At 43.2% G+C, this 18,068-nt stretch overlaps 7 protein-coding genes across 7 annotated transcripts; 4 read left to right on the top strand and 3 right to left on the bottom strand.

The window, feature by feature from the left end:
• Window positions 1-1,293: 1,293 nt before the first annotated feature.
• Window positions 1,294-2,772, top strand: PUMCH_001888 (uncharacterized protein; the record flags this gene model as incomplete). Its single annotated transcript, XM_063020922.1, has 1 exon — window positions 1,294-2,772. One exon carries the CDS (start codon window positions 1,294-1,296, stop codon window positions 2,770-2,772), a length of 1,479 nt encoding a protein of 492 aa, XP_062876992.1.
• A 306-nt stretch (window positions 2,773-3,078) lies between these two features.
• On the top strand, window positions 3,079-4,311 carry PUMCH_001889 (uncharacterized protein; the record flags this gene model as incomplete). Its single annotated transcript, XM_063020923.1, has 1 exon — window positions 3,079-4,311. The coding sequence occupies one exon, from the start codon at window positions 3,079-3,081 to the stop codon at window positions 4,309-4,311; it is 1,233 nt and encodes a 410-aa protein (XP_062876993.1).
• An 873-nt stretch (window positions 4,312-5,184) lies between these two features.
• PUMCH_001890 (uncharacterized protein) lies at window positions 5,185-6,603 on the bottom strand (the record flags this gene model as incomplete). The annotated part of the gene is made up of 1 exon (XM_063020924.1): window positions 5,185-6,603. The coding sequence occupies one exon, from the start codon at window positions 6,601-6,603 to the stop codon at window positions 5,185-5,187; it is 1,419 nt and encodes a 472-aa protein (XP_062876994.1).
• A 337-nt stretch (window positions 6,604-6,940) lies between these two features.
• PUMCH_001891 (uncharacterized protein) lies at window positions 6,941-8,293 on the bottom strand (the record flags this gene model as incomplete). The annotated part of the gene is made up of 1 exon (XM_063020925.1): window positions 6,941-8,293. One exon carries the CDS (start codon window positions 8,291-8,293, stop codon window positions 6,941-6,943), a length of 1,353 nt encoding a protein of 450 aa, XP_062876995.1.
• Window positions 8,294-9,732: 1,439 nt separating this feature from the next.
• On the top strand, window positions 9,733-12,813 carry PUMCH_001892 (uncharacterized protein; the record flags this gene model as incomplete). Its single annotated transcript, XM_063020926.1, has 1 exon — window positions 9,733-12,813. The coding sequence occupies one exon, from the start codon at window positions 9,733-9,735 to the stop codon at window positions 12,811-12,813; it is 3,081 nt and encodes a 1,026-aa protein (XP_062876996.1).
• A 548-nt stretch (window positions 12,814-13,361) lies between these two features.
• PUMCH_001893 (uncharacterized protein) lies at window positions 13,362-14,171 on the top strand (the record flags this gene model as incomplete). The annotated part of the gene is made up of 1 exon (XM_063020927.1): window positions 13,362-14,171. The coding sequence occupies one exon, from the start codon at window positions 13,362-13,364 to the stop codon at window positions 14,169-14,171; it is 810 nt and encodes a 269-aa protein (XP_062876997.1).
• A 128-nt stretch (window positions 14,172-14,299) lies between these two features.
• Window positions 14,300-17,551, bottom strand: PUMCH_001894 (uncharacterized protein; the record flags this gene model as incomplete). Its single annotated transcript, XM_063020928.1, has 1 exon — window positions 14,300-17,551. The coding sequence occupies one exon, from the start codon at window positions 17,549-17,551 to the stop codon at window positions 14,300-14,302; it is 3,252 nt and encodes a 1,083-aa protein (XP_062876998.1).
• Between the last annotated feature and the right edge of the window lie 517 nt (window positions 17,552-18,068).

The following is an 18,068-nucleotide window of genomic DNA, read 5'->3' on the forward strand; positions in this document are numbered from 1 at the left end:
CTCTCAATTCAAGATTCAAATTGTTGATAATGGGCTGAATAAATTATTCTTTCTCTATTTTTTCGTCTGTTTCCAGAACTGACTTTTATTTTATCTCCTCTGCTCTGTCAGACACCTCTATCCAACTGCTACATGCCTCACCTTATCACCTCTCCAGAAACTCACACTGTCAACTACCACTAGTGACCAACACCCATAAAAACTCAATTCGTCTGCCAAAATGAACTCGACGTTCAATCTGCAGAAAAACCCAGTCAACAAGATCATCAATCTTGCCATGGTGCTCGCATTGGGCTTCCTTTTGGTGGTTCTTGCTGGCATCTTCAGCAACTGGCTCTCCATCGTAGACGGCATCATTTTTGCCATAGCGTATATTCCCGTGGTGGTGGCTAAGGCCGCAGCATCTCTGACCGATTACGACTTCAATTTTGATCCGCTGTCGAGTACACTGGCGCTGGCAGTGCAGGAGCTAGCCCAGTTCTTGACTGCTTTTCTAGTGGTGACGGGTGTATCGATTCCGATGTTGCTCCATCATTCCAAGCAATTGAGTTCCACTGCGTTGTGGTTGACACTTATCGGGGGACTCTTGATTTTCGCCACGGTGTACTTGTTCAGTGAGGCGTTTGAAGTGGAGGAGGATGTTGACGATTTGGGTGGTGGAGTCATTTAAGTTGAACATTGAACATTTGGATGCTGAGGAAGCATATTTACAGATGTGAAGAAACTGAATTCTTGGAGTGGGTAGTTACACAGATGAATTATGTGATTATTCTCTGGAATGGACACTCAACAATCTCACCGACTAGAATTGATATTTGATTGAAGCGCCACATCTGTATGCTGTGAAAGCGATTGTCTATTTAAGTGCCACAATTGCAGCAATTGGTGTCGCGCCGCTTGTCACTAGCACATCTCAACTGGTTTGAGAAGACAGACAAAGCGCACAAAATGATACAAAGCCTAGTCATGGAAACAGATTCTCTCGAAAATCGGCTTTTTCTAGTTTTTAGTTGCAAATCAGTGTACACATGTGTGCCCACTATGTTTTGGGTCAACCATGAAGTGCACATACAGCGATCAACCACTCAATAAGTCGACTGCTCATTATATCAAACACAAAATAAGAATCTCTAGATTGCACATTTAGCAATTTTTCCATAAGTTTTTTTTCTCCTAATCATCGTCTTTTTTTGAAGGCCTCCCATTTTTACAGTGTATTGCGGAGGTACTGATCTCAAACTATCAACACCTACTACAACCTTATCTACCCACCATCTCTCCACAATCCCCGCAATGACCGTAGCCAGTGACACATCTGCTGCCGCAGAACAGGTTATAGTGTCTGAGCACCAACTACGCGAAAAAGTCATCAACGAAGAGTTCAAGATCTGGAAGAAAACCGTCCCTCTCCTCTACGACACAATACACACCATAGCATTGGAATATCCATCGTTACTGACTGACTTCTACCCCCAATACACTGTCTCTGACAACAAAAACGTAGTCACTGCCAAATTAGCTCTTGGAACTAACACTTCTGGCAAAGGCCAGGACTATGTACACATCATGGAGGTGGCTTTACCGTCCACATTGGCCCCTGACTTTGCAGACTTTGCGTTCAGCGAAAACATACCGATTCCTGCCAACGTGACCGAAAATGCGATCAAAAAGACGCATCTGTGGAAACATCCCGGAGAGGTCAATGCTGTGAGAGTATCTCCAGATGGAAAGAGAATAGTGACCTTCGATAACAAGGGTGCCATCCATATATTTAGAGAAGGCGAAGAAGCCGACCAGAAGTTGGCTTACCACAGCGAAGAGGGTTATTGCTTAGAATGGATCTCTGAGCTGCAGTTCCTTAGTGGTGCGAACGATAACAAAATTGCCTTGTGGGATATTTCCGCAACTAGTGCGCCAGTGAAAGTCTTTAACTCACATTCTGCTGTCATCAATGACATCTCGTACAGCAAGCCCTCAAAGGTGCTCTTCGGGTCAGTCGCTGATGACTACTACATTCAAATTCATGATCTTCGAGCTCCGGAAGAGTCGCCAGCCATGAAATTTTCGGAAACATACATTCAGAATGCAATCCAGTTTCATCCTGAAATCACAACTCTCTTCGCGACTGCGGGAAGAGATAATCTTGTGACTTTGTATGATGCTAGAAACACCAAAGAGCCATTAAGGAAATTCTACGGCCACAACGACTCAGTGGTTGGGTTGAAATGGGGCGGATCTGCAGAGCCAGATCTTCTTTACTCTTGGGGCTTGGATAAGAGAGTTCTCACCTGGGATTTGAGCCAGTTGGGCGAAGATTTCACTCCATCATTTGAGGTTACTGACAGCAAAAAGAGACTAAAACAAACCGCCGACCCCTGTTTGCAATTTATCCACGGTGGCCATACCAGAAGAATTAACGACTTTGCTGTCCATCCAACGATTCCCGGCCTTCTTGCCTCCGTTGGCGACGACTGTTTGTTAGAAGTTTACAAACCAAAAGATGTATTTGATCACGCTGACGACAATAGCGATAGCGAGGAAAAGGCTGAGGAGTCCGGTAGAGACAGCAAAGGCGATGATGAAGATGACGGTGCGCAATCTGACAAGGTAGATGAAAAAGATTTAGAGAACGACCCCGAGAATGATGAGGATATGACCAAGGGCGAAGAGGATGAGGAGAGTCATTTTGGCAACGGATCTGAGAATTTGATGAAAGCAGGCAAAGAAAAAGCTGAAGCTGAAGATGTTGAGATGGAGGAGGCCACAAGCTAGCCCAAATCGGTCTTAGAATATGAACGTTCACTTGGTAGCCAGGAAATTTTAATGAAATTGAAACTTTTTTTTTAGTTCATGTAGAGTATTGATTAGCTCCATTAATCATGAATCAACAGATATAGATAGAGAAATCAAGTGTCCGAACGCTCACTAAAAAACAAAAGATTTCAAATTTTTCGCAATCTAATAGAAGGATGTTCTAAAAATTGATTTCTCCAAGTACATCTGCTTCTTTTTGTGCCTACCTCAACTGCACCCCACATTGCAAACGCGTAACATCAACTCCATTGATCCAAACTAACCATGTCTGATAAAGAGGACACCCCGCTCACAGACACGGGATTTGATAGCGATGCTCGCAAGAGAAAGTCCAAGTCACCCTCGACTTTTGCATCGTCTGAATCGAAGAGAGTCAAATCAGAGCTCGATGATCTTGACTCTGACGATATCGCCAAACAATATAAAAGATTCCTCAACTCCCCAAAGTTCAATCTCAACTCGGAAGAATTGTTTTGTATATGTCGTAAACCCGATCATGGCTCCCTCATGATATCTTGTGATGGCTGTGAAGAATGGTTCCACACGAAATGCATGAAAATAGACAACCAACACCTGGGCCTACTAGATCGCTTCTATTGTAAGTTTTGTCATTGGAAGGGGAAGGGAGTTACGAGATGGAACCGTAAATGTCGCCGGCCACTTTGTTGGAAAGCTGCACGGACAAAAGAGGAGTCTAAGTACTGTTCTGATGAGTGTGGAAAGTCATTTTTGCGCCTGAAACTCACTGGCTCGCTGCATTTCTCAAAGGAGGATATAAATTTTGTGATACATTACTGTGATACACACGCCAATCTAGAACAGTTGGGGTTGAAGTTTCCAGAACTCGAGGTTGTGGCCAACCAGGACCTTGACAAATTGCCTCCTCTGGTGAAGGACTCGATCGAAGAGAACGATTTGCAACAAACTAAGTTGCGTGCCGAAATTGACATCTTGCTGAAAAAGAGGGACTATGTGTTACTCATCAAGAAGAGAAACGAAACCATCAACGAGATGTTAACTGAGTTGGTAGGGGATAATCAGGAGACAGAGAAGTCCAAAAAGGGTAAAAAGAAACTGACAAGGCCCAAAAAGATTGATCTCTGTTGTTTCGATAAGAATGTCAGCAAGGATATTGATGATCCAAAGAGTGTACCTGACTTGGCTGGCGCTGCCTCCCAGACCAGTCCGTCAGTGTACAATTTATTCAAGGAGGAAATTGATGGCGTGTTGCTGGCATACCAAGCGGAAGATCACTCCAACAATAGTATCTGCTTGCAAGACAGGAGAAAGTGTCTTCGCCACAATGGCTGGTACAGTTTACTTCAGGACAAAACATGGAAGAAGCTGAACGAACTCAAGGCATCTTTAGAAACGCTCAAACTTGCAAGAGAAAATGCATTGCGCGAGTACAGCATATCGATCTACGAGCAGGACGAAAATACCCAAGAGAGACCGACTCCCGAGCTCTTAGCACAACCAATTGAGGGCCAAAATTAACGAATTCAGTAACCCTGCATCCGCATCCGTTCAGTTCATGCTGGATAATTCAATTCTCGATGATATTACTATATACATAACGTTCACCAATAATACTAGCGCCCTCCTACTTCTGACCCTGGATGGTGGCCACCAAACGTCTCTGATGTCTGTAAGTACGGAACTCACACAAATAGATTCCTTGCCACGTACCAGTTGCGAGTCTTCCGTTCTTGATGGGAATGGTCAAGTCGACTCCAATAGTAGAGCTCTTGACATGGCCCGGCATGTCGTCTGGTCCCTCATCGGCATGAATGTAGAAGTCGCCCTCCGGAACCATTCTGTCCAACGAAGAAGTCATATCCTCTCTCACATCTGGATCGCAGTTCTCGTTCAATGTGATACCTGCTGAAGTATGCTGGAGAAAAAGATGCAAAAGCCCAACCTTGTACTCTTTCAATTGGGGCAACTTTGCCAAAACTTCATCTGTAACTAGGTAGCAGCCTTTTGTTCTCGGAGCTAGCGTGATTGTACTTTGTTCCCAAGACATATTGTAAAAAGACAAGTTCACAGTGGTGAACGATCCGGTATGTTGCGATAAGACTTTGCTATTGAGGATTGTCAGTACTAAACACTGGAATTATGAATTGAGTGAAAATGAACTTAGAAATTCTCTGTCTCTTGAAATTCTTTCGTATCTTTAAAAATTAATTGTTTTTGAGAATTTGTGTTATGTGTAGTTAATGAGAGTTTGAGGGAAAGCGTGAAAAATTTATAAATTCAAGTTGCTACCCAGCATTCATACACAAGTGAGATTTCGCATATTTTTCAATTATAAGTCTAATTTGTCTAATACTCTAAAATTCTAATTAATCTAAAACCCAGAAGGTTAACTTACTGAGTTGTACGGATGTAAACGAAACATCTTTGGTTATCGTTCCATCCACCGGTGTAGTTCTCGTCTGCCTCGAATCTTTCGTGAAGCTTTGAATTGGAGATGATGAACTTTTGCTCATCGCTGACTTTAAATACAGCATTATGCCAAGGCGTAGGGATGTGAAGCAATTTGTCCTCTTCGTCTTGGTCATGATTGACAGTGCGGCAAATTTCAGGGTTCAACATTCTGATTCCATATTTTGGCCCGGAGTTGGTGTGTGCATGGATCGACAAACGCAAGTGGAAGGGAAAGACCAATTCAACCAAGTTGGAGTAGGCATCATTTCTTCTGATCATCTCAAACGATACATTAGACACCATCTTCTTGAACCGCTTTTGCGAAGACAATTTGGCGGCAGGAGTGCTCATCAAATCCTCTTTCATGAATTTGTTGAATCCTCTGTATAAGTAAAGTCGAGGGTGGCCGGGCGTTTGGATCTGCTCTCTGATGAGCTCGGCGCTGTCGTCACAACCAAGCATCAAGATCTTACGGTTGAGTTCAGTTTCTCTATCAAGCTTTGTCTCCAAGTAATGATCGACTTCAATGCCATCTAATACATTGGAAATTTCAGCCTTGCAATGAGACTCAAAGCAGTCGTTGAGACCTTTGAAGAAAAGTCCGTCAAAGCCCTGAGGCCTCACTCTGTCATAAATATCCTTGAGACCCTGAGTGAATTCGTCAACAACGTCATCATCGACATTCACACAGTCGCTGAAAACATGTCCATCGCTTACAATATAGAAATGCACACCTGGTGAGTACACCTTGTTCACCTGGACCACAAACTCGATGATTCTGCGAATAGCAAGTTCTTCACCTAGATCCGGTTGAGGAGAGTGTACTTTCTCAAGATTGAAGGATTTGCACGGAAATGCTGGAAGAACAGCGCTGACAGGCAAGCCCCTGGAGGTAAAGAAGCGTACGTTTTCAACGAATTGTTCCCGGCCCTCTTCCCATCTATCGGTGCGCGCAGAGTTCTTAATTTCTGTTTCAAAAATTTTTGTTATAGCTTCGGCTTCCTTCCTACCAATTTCAATTTCCAGGGCAAAGTTGAAGTCAATTGAACTGTTCTTGAGCATGGTGGTCAAAAACCATACATCGAAATTGGTGGGAAAAAACTTCTCGGTCGCAAAACCGATAAACTTTCCATCCTTTTCAAACTCGAAATATTTCAAATTCTCACCGACTTTTACGATCAAGCCTTCGGTACCACATTCCTGAGCTTCAATGTCTAATTTTGCAGCCAGTAAGTCTTCCAAAACCTCCTCTTTGCTCAAACGAGCCGATTTTTGTATTCTAAGGTTTTGAATAGTCTTGTTGTTGCGCGAGTAGATGTATTGCACCCTTTCATAGATAGTCTTTTGTTCGATAGTCATTATAATATATGCAATTGTTCGGTCAATGACTTCTACATTCGAGGTCCGTTGGTCTCCTCAAATACCTCATCACTATGAAAATTTATGCTCCACCTCCTTTCAATCGATGAGCTCTTCAGGAAGGTGGGGTTCCCGAAACGGCGACTTGGGATGCTCGACCATCCTAGATTGGGTTGGCAGAACAAATGACATCGCAATTCCTTCAACAAACGCCGAAGTGAGGCCACTTCGCAGCTGTCAAATTAAATAAAAAGAGCATTTTTAAACAAATAAAGTAGTTTGAGGTATTTAAATAGGATCTTAGTTATGCTGATGTGTGTGATATTGATCTATTTTACTATAACATGAAATTAGCGTTTCCGTCGCGGTGACCCGTGGTGACCGCAGGTGCATTGAGTGGCTTGATCAGAAGACTATGCAAGTTTGTATGTGATTGCTGTCTAGAATTGGGTCCCGAAGTAACAGGAGTTGTGAATGCAGTCACTGTCTCTGGAGAGTAGCATTTACCGCCAAGAAGCGCACTGCAGTTATCAGTAGATTGACGAGAGGACAGCGACAGGAAGTTTCCCTCAGGTCTTGTATTACTGAGATTTGAAGATGGCAGCTTAGCCATAGTTGCAGCAAGAACTTTAGGGATACTTGTGTAAGAAGATCTCGCTAAACTGGACGAAGAGAAAGTTTTGGACAAATTACTTGAAGATTTAGTTTTCAACAAGTTGGAAGAAGAGGCCTGTCTAGAGTTGTGTAATTTCCAAACTGCATCGTGGAGAGCCTGAAGCGAAGTGGTGGACATGGCAGGAGTAGCCAATTCTGCAATAAACGGATGTTTTAAGGCGTCTTCAGCAGATAAACGATCCTTTGGATCTAAGCATAAACACTTGTCAATGAAATCCTTGGCAACTTGAGGAATATGTCCCCAGTAATCCTCGGGCTCGTACACATAATCTGCTGTGGTGATCATCTCTTTCGTTTCTTTGTCAGTATCGCAGTCAAAAGGGGTGTAGCCACAAAGCATGAAGTATGTGAGGACTCCAACAGCCCACATATCAACGGGAAAGCCGTGGCGCTCTCTGCGGACAACCTCAGGAGCCAAGTAACTAAGTGTTCCGCCAAAACAATCTGCCAAATCCTCGCCAGCGAGGATCTGGGCGTGGCCGAAGTCTGCAAGCAACAACAGACTTGCTCTTGAGTTGCGTGACGCAAACAAAATGTTTTCTGCTTTGATGTCACGATGCACGATGTTATTTCTATGCAAGTGTGCTAGGGCAGATAAAAGGTTATAGAGGATGCTGCGTGTATCATTGAGGGTGAGCTTGCCGCCAGGGCCTTGTGTAATACGTTCAAAAAGCTCACCTCCGTTTGCTAAGTCGGTGACCAAATAGAAGTACTCATTTGTTTCGAAGTAGTCGACCATCAGAAGAATATTCTTATGTTCTCTCAGCACAGCTTTGAGAACTTGGAACTCTCTCTGAAGCATCAGCTCCAAACCATAAATGAGTTTTTTCTTAAATCTTTTCGCAGCGTAATGTGCCCCGTTGATCGTGTTTTTACATTCGTATACATCAGCGTAGGAGCCTGTTCCGAGTACTTTTTTAGAGAGAATGTATGGACAAGGTAAGTCGTAGATCTCCGAGGAGGAGCGAGTAATAAGGGGGGCCTCAAAGACCGGCCATACTTTATTCGAGGACATAAAGACAAGGTTTTGGATAAATGAATGTTGTACTAAACCTCTCGTTATTTGCTGTGACAAGGAAAAAAAGCAGCCATATATGTCTGCATGGAGTTTATCCGTTCCCTATCTTAGGAGGGGGTCATTTTGCGTTGCATGCCGGACGACAATGCACCTTTTTCCGAGCGATTACAGGGAGAACACATGATACTGAATGATAGAGAGAAGCTGAAGGGCACAGCTTTTGCGGAACTAGTTAAAACATATCGAAGAGGCTAAATGTGGCTTTTCAAATTCTTCCCATCAATGGTTCCGAAATAGCCTGTTACCGCATAAGAGTGTTCATTTTGCATCCTATGATGCGGTACTGCACACGGCCTCACCTGATGTTTTTCCGGGCGTTTACCCCAATTTCTCCCCAGCGGAGATGCTCCATTGGCGGATCTGATCAGGCTTGAGAGTAGTGAGTTGACAGGACATGGGCCAATAATGAAGAAGAGAGTAGTCGAAAATAGTCAAAATTATTTTCAGACTGTCATCTAATTTACAGCGGCTATTTTTAAGTTTGAGCTGTGGTCATGTGGAGTTCAACATGTTCTTAGGCTCTAATGATTCGTAACAAGTATAGTGCAATAGAAACTTTAGTGCTGAAGAAGGCTGAATTGCTGCAGTATAGCAAATACTCAGTTTCTGTTATTGATAAGTGACATGATGATGCTTTGATAGTTTAATTCTCTTTGACATCATTATTGAAATCGAGTTCTTGTCACCTCCATCGGTTCTGAGCATTAGAAAGATACGCACATAATTATCGAAATTGAAATATTATCATGGTATGATGCCAACACGTTTACCAGACAAAGCTGTCTGAGTCTTTGTATGTCTTCAGAATCGCAATGAGTTGCAAAGATACTACTAGAAATGAAAATAGTCAACTAATATCAATATCCTACAGGTGACCGAAAATAAGATAAATAAGGATTCTGACTAGTCGCTTCTAGATAGCAAGTTGAGATTACTCACGATGGTTGCAAATTCTACATGTGTGAGTGAGACTTCAATGCAGGTTTATCATATCATTCTTTGGCGGATAATCAACGCTAATAGAATTATGATATCTTGCATCAACGGGACAATTCTATTTAACGAACTCTATCCATGTAATTCAATCTTCAAACCTCATAATGAACTTTCCTTCAGTTCAAGTGACATTTAGTGGAATGCAACGTCAAGTCCACCCTCTGATAGAAGATAACATGAGAAGAAGATCATCAAAAAAAAAATCAAGAGAAAAATTATAGAAGATTGATCAAATTTCAACCCTATAGTTCAAACTTTTATATTAATATTTGGGTTCAATTCATTCATTGTTTTTGAAACTAAGATGTGCGATGAGATCACGTGAACCTCATCGGATCTAAAAGTGAATCTGTAGACTTGTGATAACCTACAGCACAGACATGGAGGGTTTGAACCTAAATTTGAGTGCTTTGAAGGACTCGATTGCTCTGAAGCTTTCAGGCTCCAGTGGCAAGAAACAAGCCGCTCCAAAAGAAAATAAGAAGAGCCAGAATCAAGCTGTGGACAAAAAATCTGACACTCCCAAGTCAAAACAGAACAAGAATCAAAAACGAGACAAGAAGAGTGAACACAAAGACACAAGAAATAAGAAGGCTCCAATTGAATCCAATTCCAAAGACTCTAGCGATGCTGTAGATGAAAAGTCGATTCTCAGAAGAGAAGCTTTAGCCCTTGGTGCTACCGAAGAAGACCTTCAATTAGTCGCTGATATTGATGATGATGATGCTAGTGAAACAGAATTTGCTCCTGCTGAAAAAGATCTCGCCCTTGAGTCCGATATTTCCAGTTTCATCAAGGGTTTGGGTCTTCCAACAGGTCCTCTTGTAGCCGAAGATGATGAGGATGAAATTGAGGCTGTGGAAGAAAACGAAAAGGAAGAAGAAAAAGAAGAAGAAGAAGATGATGAAGAAGAGGAGGAGGAGGAGGAAAAGGAGGAGGATGAAGTAGAAGAAGAAGAAGAACAGGAGGAAGAACAATACGACAAAAAGTCAGCTCTGACAGACAAAGCTAAGCCAGTTATCACCGAGAAAGCCGACAAAATTACTGACTTCAATTTTGTCAAGGCCGGTAAACTTGAAATTGAGTTTAGAATCGACTGGTATAATATTGAAGTGGAAAAGCACGAAGCTGGTGCTAAATTGGACAGGTTTGCGATGGAGAGACTCACCGAGAAGGGACAAGCTCTTCTCGACAAGGAAAATAAGACATACTTGCAGGAGTTCTCCTCGATTAACTCTCAAAAGAAGTTCTTGTCGCAAATTCTTTCCGATGGTACTTTGAACGATAAAATCTCAGCCTTGACCTTGCTTGTTCAGGAAGCTCCCATTCACAATCTCAAAGCTTTTGACACTTTATTGGGCTACTGTGAGAAGAAGTCCAGAAACGCTGCTCTACAGGCAGTTAATTCAATGGCAGATTTATTCATTAATGGTCTTTTGCCCGACCGCAAGCTTGTTGCCTTTGCTAAACAACCCTTGACAAAGGAGACTGATGCCAGAACTTTGGCTTTATACTTGTACGAAGACCACCTCAAAAAGAGTTATTTCAGATTCATTCAAGTTCTTGAGACTTTGAGTCATGACTCTATCTTGCATGTCAGAATGAACACTGTTCTGCACATTTTCAACCTTTTGAAGGCAAAGCCCGAGCAAGAGGCCAATTTACTTCGATTGGGTGTCAATAAGCTCGGTGACCAAGATAACAAGGTTTCAGCAAAAACTTCCTATCAAATTCTTCAATTGGAAGAGGCTCATCCTGCCATGAAGAAAATCGTTTCAGACGCTGTCGTGGATATGGTGCTTCAAAAGGCCACTGATCACCACTCACAATATTACACAATCTTGACTCTTAATCAAACCGTTTTGTCAAGCGGAGAAGCTGAGCTTGCCAATCATTTGATCAAGGCTTACTTCTCTATGTTCGAGAAGATCTTGGTTGAGTCAGACCCGGCTACCAAAGAAAAGAATGTCGACAAATCACTCGGAAAGAGTGAGCGTGGAAGAAAGAACAACAGAAAAGCTTTCAAGAAGGGTAAAAAGGGAGGAGCTTCTGTTAAGATTGAAGAGAAGACAGAGAAGGATGTCGTTGAGGAGCGCAGTGCAAAGATGTTCTCTGCTCTTCTCACGGGTTTGAACAGAGCTTTTCCATATGCTGACTTGCCATCCGATATCTACTTGAACCATTTGAACACATTGTACAAGATTACTCACTCTACAAACTTCAACACATCTATCCAAGCTCTTGTACTTGTTCAACATATCGTGCAAGAACAAGACTTGGACGCTGACAGGTTCTACAGAACTTTGTACGAATCCTTGATGGACCCAAGACTAGTAAACTCCTCGAAGCAAGGTATTTACTTGAATCTTTTGTACAAATCCCTTAAGAACGACATACAAAACGTGCCAAGAATCTTGGCATTTGTGAAAAGAATTCTTCAGATTTGTACTCTGTGGCTTAATATTGGAGCTGTTGCAGGTATGCTTTATCTTCTCATGCAATTGACAAAGACTCATCCACAAATCCTTGATCTAATGGACGGCTTGGAGCTGAGACCCGAAGTTGCAGGAAAGGAAAATTCTGAGAGTAAACCCGAGGACTACGACCCAAAGAAAAGAAATCCATCGTTTGCCAATGCAGACAAGTCATGCATGTGGGAGATTACTCAATTCTTAAACCACTATCACCCTACGATTGCAATCTACGCTCAATCCTTACTTGATGGTACCCCACAACCAAAACCCGACTTGGGATTGTACACACAGGCACACTTCCTAGACAGATTCGTCTACAAGAATGCTAAACAAAAAGAGAACTTGAAGGGTTCCTCCATCATGCAGCCATTGGGCGGTGGCCACACCGGTTCTCTATTGGTCAAAGCTACTAATGTCAAATCTCACGATTTGCCTGTCAATACTGTCGATTGGCTCAGTAAGAAGGCAAACCAAGTCCGCCCAGATGAGCAATTCTTCTACAAGTACTTCATGCAAAATAGCCACAAGACTAAGCTGAAGAAGCCTAAAGCCACAGAGGGTGATGCTGAGGATAAAGATGCCCTTGATGACGACGAGGTTTGGGATGCTCTTGTGAAGCTGAACAATGCTATTGAGGGAGGTGATGAGTCCGACTTGGACTCTGCTGACTTCAGTGATATGAGTGACCTCGACGAAGGGGACATGGATGATGAACTGGATGCAGAAGGCGTCGAGGGCCAACCTCAAAATTTCGAGGATGACATGGATAGCGAAGATGAGGGTATCTTCAATGATGCAGAGGATGATGAACTCAACAGCGACGTTAGCGATAGCGACGACAACGAGGGTTCTTCAGGATCCAAGAGAGCTTTGGCCGAAGATGGTGAGCAGAAGAAGAAGAAGAAGAAGACCAAGTTCCTGAGCTTGCCTACATTTGCATCCGCCGACGACTACTCGCAATACTTGCAGTCTGATGACGAAAATTAGAGATAATTTATCCGTAACCTATACAGTAATGAACAGTCAATTTGAGGCTTTTAAGAGCTCTGGAGCCTAGGCTGTGCCGGGGCGCTCAACCTAAAACCTAGAACTTACGCGCAGAGGGAGACGAGTGAGTTTCGTTTGATGATTCATGCGGCAAAGGCTGCTTCATCTCATAAAAGCATACATGAAAAGTACGAAATGCTCAAAAGCGGAACTCCGAAGACGCTTAAAATAAGGATCCGAGATCGTCGAAGCAACTATTTTAGCCCAGATGAGACAAATTTGGAATACTTCCGCAACTGAGACAACAATCTGGCATATAACCTTGCATACGGCAATATGTGCAGTAATATGGTTATGATCCGTGGCATATGGCGTTGTATCCTGCACAAACAGGCAAAGTAAGAGCTCTAATTGCCATCACTTGCGTTTTATCGTAGTGGTCCGCATATTTTGTTAACCTTTCTTTTTCTTGTCTTTAGCCTGTGATTAACTGAAAGCTTCAACTCCAGCGCTGTTCTTAGCTGTATTGGCAGGTCCCTTCATCTACAATGCCAATAGAACTAGATATATCTTCGACAATCAATTCACGTTTCGATATTCTCATTGTTGGAGACAACGGAGTTGGCAAGAGCACACTTCTACACAAGTACATAACTGGGGAATTTTGTGAGTTTCTCCCTACTGAAGAATGTGTCCGAGTGAAGCCAGTGGGTAGCAATACCGTTAAAATGTCCTCAGATGCGACTAAAACCGACACAATCTCAATCTTGGACAGCAGTGCTTCTCTGAGTTCATACTTAACAGATCATGAATTTCTTATTCGAAATGCGCGCACCATCCTATTCACATACTGTATCGACAGCATTGCGTCGTTCGAAGCATTAGAATACACAATCAATTGCATCAAGTCAATGTTACCTGAGACTGTGCCCTGTGCGCTAGCCGCTTTGAAAATGGATTTGCTAGATAGCCAACAGGTCTCGTACGAGGATGGACTTGCGCTAAGTAAGAGATGCAACGCCCTTGCTTTTCACGAAGTTTCCAGTAAGATAGATGCCACAGTGGGCCGCGTTTTTGTTGAGCTAGAGCTGGCGGCAATCGAGATCAAAAAACAGAATTCAATACCGGTACTGGTACCGTCCCTCGATTCTGCATCCAAAGATATTCCATCCCATGATTCAAAGGACGGCGTTTCGCTGCCGTCATCAATATCCAGGGGAAGCCCAAGTCCAACCAACGAACTAGTTGTCGATGAGAAGCCAAAACCAATACGAGATCATATCCCACAGAAGAGCAACGAACCTGAAAAACCAACCCGTCACAGAAGTCTATGGGCGTTTTTTTGTTGTAGTACATAGTTAAAAAGAACAAAGGACTTGTTCAATCGTGACCAAAGCATCAAATCCATTCATGAACATATTACACGTGAAAATTTTTACAGTTCTGTAGTCTTTATCTAAATACTATTGAAGATCAATGGGTACTTTTATATCAGAATGTTGTCAGATATATGAGAGAAACCTCTGAATTGCTCTTGCATTTCCGAAGTCAAAACAGTCTCAACCGGAGTCAATCTGGGTGTTTCATTAGTAAATTCTTCATCGAAATTAGAGCAGTCTTGATCGCTCTTTAGTTCGGGGACAAATGGTGGTTCAATCCGCAAGTTCCTCACATCCTCGAAGTTGACATCTTCGAAGTATGCATGCTTCATAATTTCTTCGGCATCAGTTTCACCTGAGCCAAGACGCGAAAGAGGATCTTTGTCAAGCAAGGCTTGTAAAACAAGAACTGTCAGGCGAGGCATGCTGATAGGGTACCTGACCTCATCGTGCTCGATGGCGTTGAAAACGTCATCTTCATCATCACCCTTAAATGGACTTTGGCATAACATCATTTGAAACATTAAGACTCCAAAGGCCCACCAATCAACTGATCTACCATATGGCTTGTTAGCAATGATCTCAGGAGCCATGAATTCTGGAGTTCCACAGAACGTGGAAGTTGTACTGCCATGCCACATATTCTCCTTACACAAACCATAGTCTCCAAGTTTGATATGACCCAGTGTGGTCAAAAGAATGTTATCTAGTTTCAAATCACGGTATACAATACCGTTCTGATGGAAGAAATGCAAGGCTGATAAAACTTCACATGAATAGAATTTAGCTCGGCGAGCGGAGAATCTATTTTTCTGAATGTGCCACATCAAATCACCACCTGATACATATTCCATAACGAAGTAGATTCTGTTTTCTGTTTGAAAGCAGCAATGCAAGTTCAAGAAGAATGGATTAGGACCTTGGCTCGCAACTAAAAACACTCGTTTCTCAGATTTAACGCTCTCGGCTTCATCGTGCGAAACAATGAAATCCTTTTTCAAAACTTTAATGGCACACAATTTTTTCGTTTGTCTCAGTTCTGCTAGCATAACCTTACCGAAATTACCTTTTCCAAGCACAGCAAGGAACTCAAAGTCATCCAAACCAATCTTTCTGCGTCTTCTTTTCTGTTTATGAGAACGTGTATGGTGTTCCGAGTGAGTCAACTCTGGAACTTGAGAGGAACTAAGTCTCTGGGATGACAATGTCGTGTTGTCGAGAGAGGCGTAGGGAGCACTTGACTCCTGTACTTCGAAGGGGTTTTGCATAGTTTGAGCTGAGTTATCAGTTCCACTGTAAGGGCCTTGGATTTCAGAGGGCTCTTCCATGAAGCTTTTATGCACATTGGAAAATTGCTCTTGGTTGTAGCCAGGGTCTTGTGTCTGCGGATAATACGAGGGTTCCTCAGACATCGGTGCCCGCCTATGTGAGGCCGTTTGCTCATAGGGATGTTGCACATGCTCTTGGAATTGCATACTATTATGAGTTGGCAATTTTGAAGCTTGATATTCCTGGTCCTCGTCAGCCTCTGGCGCATTCTGCGTATAGTTTTGTGTTTGGAATTGATGATATGGGTGTTGCAATGCAACCGTTGAATGATTAGAGAAGTCTGAAGAACGGCTTTCTTCTTGAGTTAAGTTCAGACTATTGTTAGAGTAGCTCGAGTCCATTCTAGGTGGCTGGACTGGCAATCTCTGCGGAGTGGTCTCTTTCGCGGGTACAATAGGAGGAAGTTCTTTTCTTTGTGGAGATGTTGAACCCACATTCACTGGCTTGGTAGACTTGATAGTGGTGAGAATCTTATTAGCCATTTCCATGGACATTCCACAGAAGTCAGGGACCAAATGGGTACACTGGGTATGACACATGACGCTACACTCGGAACACTTGCGGACATTCTTTCTTCCCCAAGGTAAAATGTGACCACAATGGCAACACCATTTAGTACCACGGTTCAGAACAGGCTCGAATCTGTGTGGGATACGGTGGTTCAACTTAGCTTCATCTTCAGAACTAGCACCCAGTTTGGAGATACACTTGGTAACTACCTTTTCGTAACACTTCTTGTGGCACAAAAGTCGACAATCCTGACACTGGAATCCAGAGTATCTCAAAAACTCACCACACAACGCGCAGCACATAATATTGTAGAACTGTTTTTGAACAAACTGGTGACCGTGTTGCTCAAACACTTCCTCCTTCTTTTGCCTGATAGCACCATGACGGCCAAGCGCACCCATAAATGCAGATCTACCTACATTGGTAGACTTCTCAAAAGTAAGTGACACGAGAATCTGGCCGGCAGGCTCGAGGTTAAGCCAAGCCGATACCTGGGTCAGTTTGTTTCTATCTTCAGCCTTGCCAGTTGGAGAAGCATTGAGATTGCGATTGACCTCCGCAGACTCGGGGAAGTGCTCACTAGTTGTACTTGAGGGAGCGGTTCCAGCATAGTTTTGGGTGGAAATACGCGAGGCAGGCATCCATCCGTCGCTACCCATCTCGAGCGCGACCTTCTTTTTACGAATCTCTTCCGCAATATCCGAGAGAAGAATCCATGCAAGTGCGACAGGTACCTGCTGGGTCCCCTGTTTGTCGTACACAGTGATCTCCATTTCATTTGCTTTGTCGACAGGGATGTTGAATTCTTCGTTGAATTTGCCGCTCCGGGATGGATTTGTTCTGGCCTTCTCCACGTCATCAACCTTGATGGACACGGCCGATTCGGGTTTCTTGTTGAACATTGGAGAGGCAATGTGGTCAACGTCACGCACACAGGTAATGGTGACAATGAGGTTTCCACTGAGCGGCTTGCGAGCATACTTGGGCATGTTCATGATTTCCAAGTCTCTACTCACCTCGTCGACGCTGACATGCATGCCTTGATACTTCTTCAACGAACGATTGAGAAGCTGGATCCTTTGATCCGACTCGAGTTTCCCTCCCTCAGCAGCACTAGAAGACGACTTGTCGCCATCCATCAAGTACAAGTGTGAGATTTTCTCATTCGCCGTGCGATACTGGTTCTCCACCTGGAGCTTGAACTCGAGCTGTTGGAGCATGTACTGGATCTTATGGCCTAACGATGGACAATCATACTTAATGAGATCAAAACGCGAGTACAAAGGCGCAGGGTTGGCCTGTCGTTCAGCCACAGGCGCAGCCTGCAATGTGAGCTTATCATATGTCTGTTGAAGATACTCGATGTTCGACTGTGTTTCTCTGATCTGATTGTTGCATCTCTGGATCACCTCTGGGTTGTTGGTATTCTTACGCAATGCCTGGAAGCCCAGAATAAGCTTGACTTCACGGTCGATCTTGCCCTGGATATCAGAGAGGAGTTTCTCCGACGGCTCGGTCATACTTTTGTCTGCCTGGTTATGGATCAAGGGGATTGGAAAAGAGATCGAGTTTGGAGCTAGAGTGATTGGCAGCTAGGGTGCTGTTGCAGGCGGTAGCTGTTGACTAATTAGGAGAGGATTTTGGATGCAACAGCAAATTCACCTTGCTGGATGTTTTGGTGTTATTTCCTGCTATCGCTATTGTACTTCTTGTTGACAAGTTTCCCCATAAGGCGGGAGAGAGCGGTCACGTGATGGGATCAAGGTGAATTTACAAAGTAGAGAAGCGATCTAACCATTATATACAATTGTTTATGATATATTTTAGTAAAAGGCGGAATTGCTCCAAGAATACCTTGAACATGTAAGTTATTATATAGTATTGGTGCTTCGATGCAATTAGGTAAGACTTACAGACATGGTAGACAGTATTTCATTTCCGAACATTAAGAATTTTGTGAAGCTTAGTGCTTGGCTAGTCTTCAACTCTGGTATTGATCATGTAAAAGCCTTCTGAGCATTGTGGGACTTTTGCAAT

The sequence above is a fragment of the Australozyma saopauloensis genome, chromosome 2, assembly GCF_035610405.1.
Source record: "Australozyma saopauloensis chromosome 2, complete sequence".
Classification (NCBI taxonomy): Eukaryota; Fungi; Ascomycota; class Pichiomycetes; order Serinales; family Metschnikowiaceae; genus Australozyma; species Australozyma saopauloensis.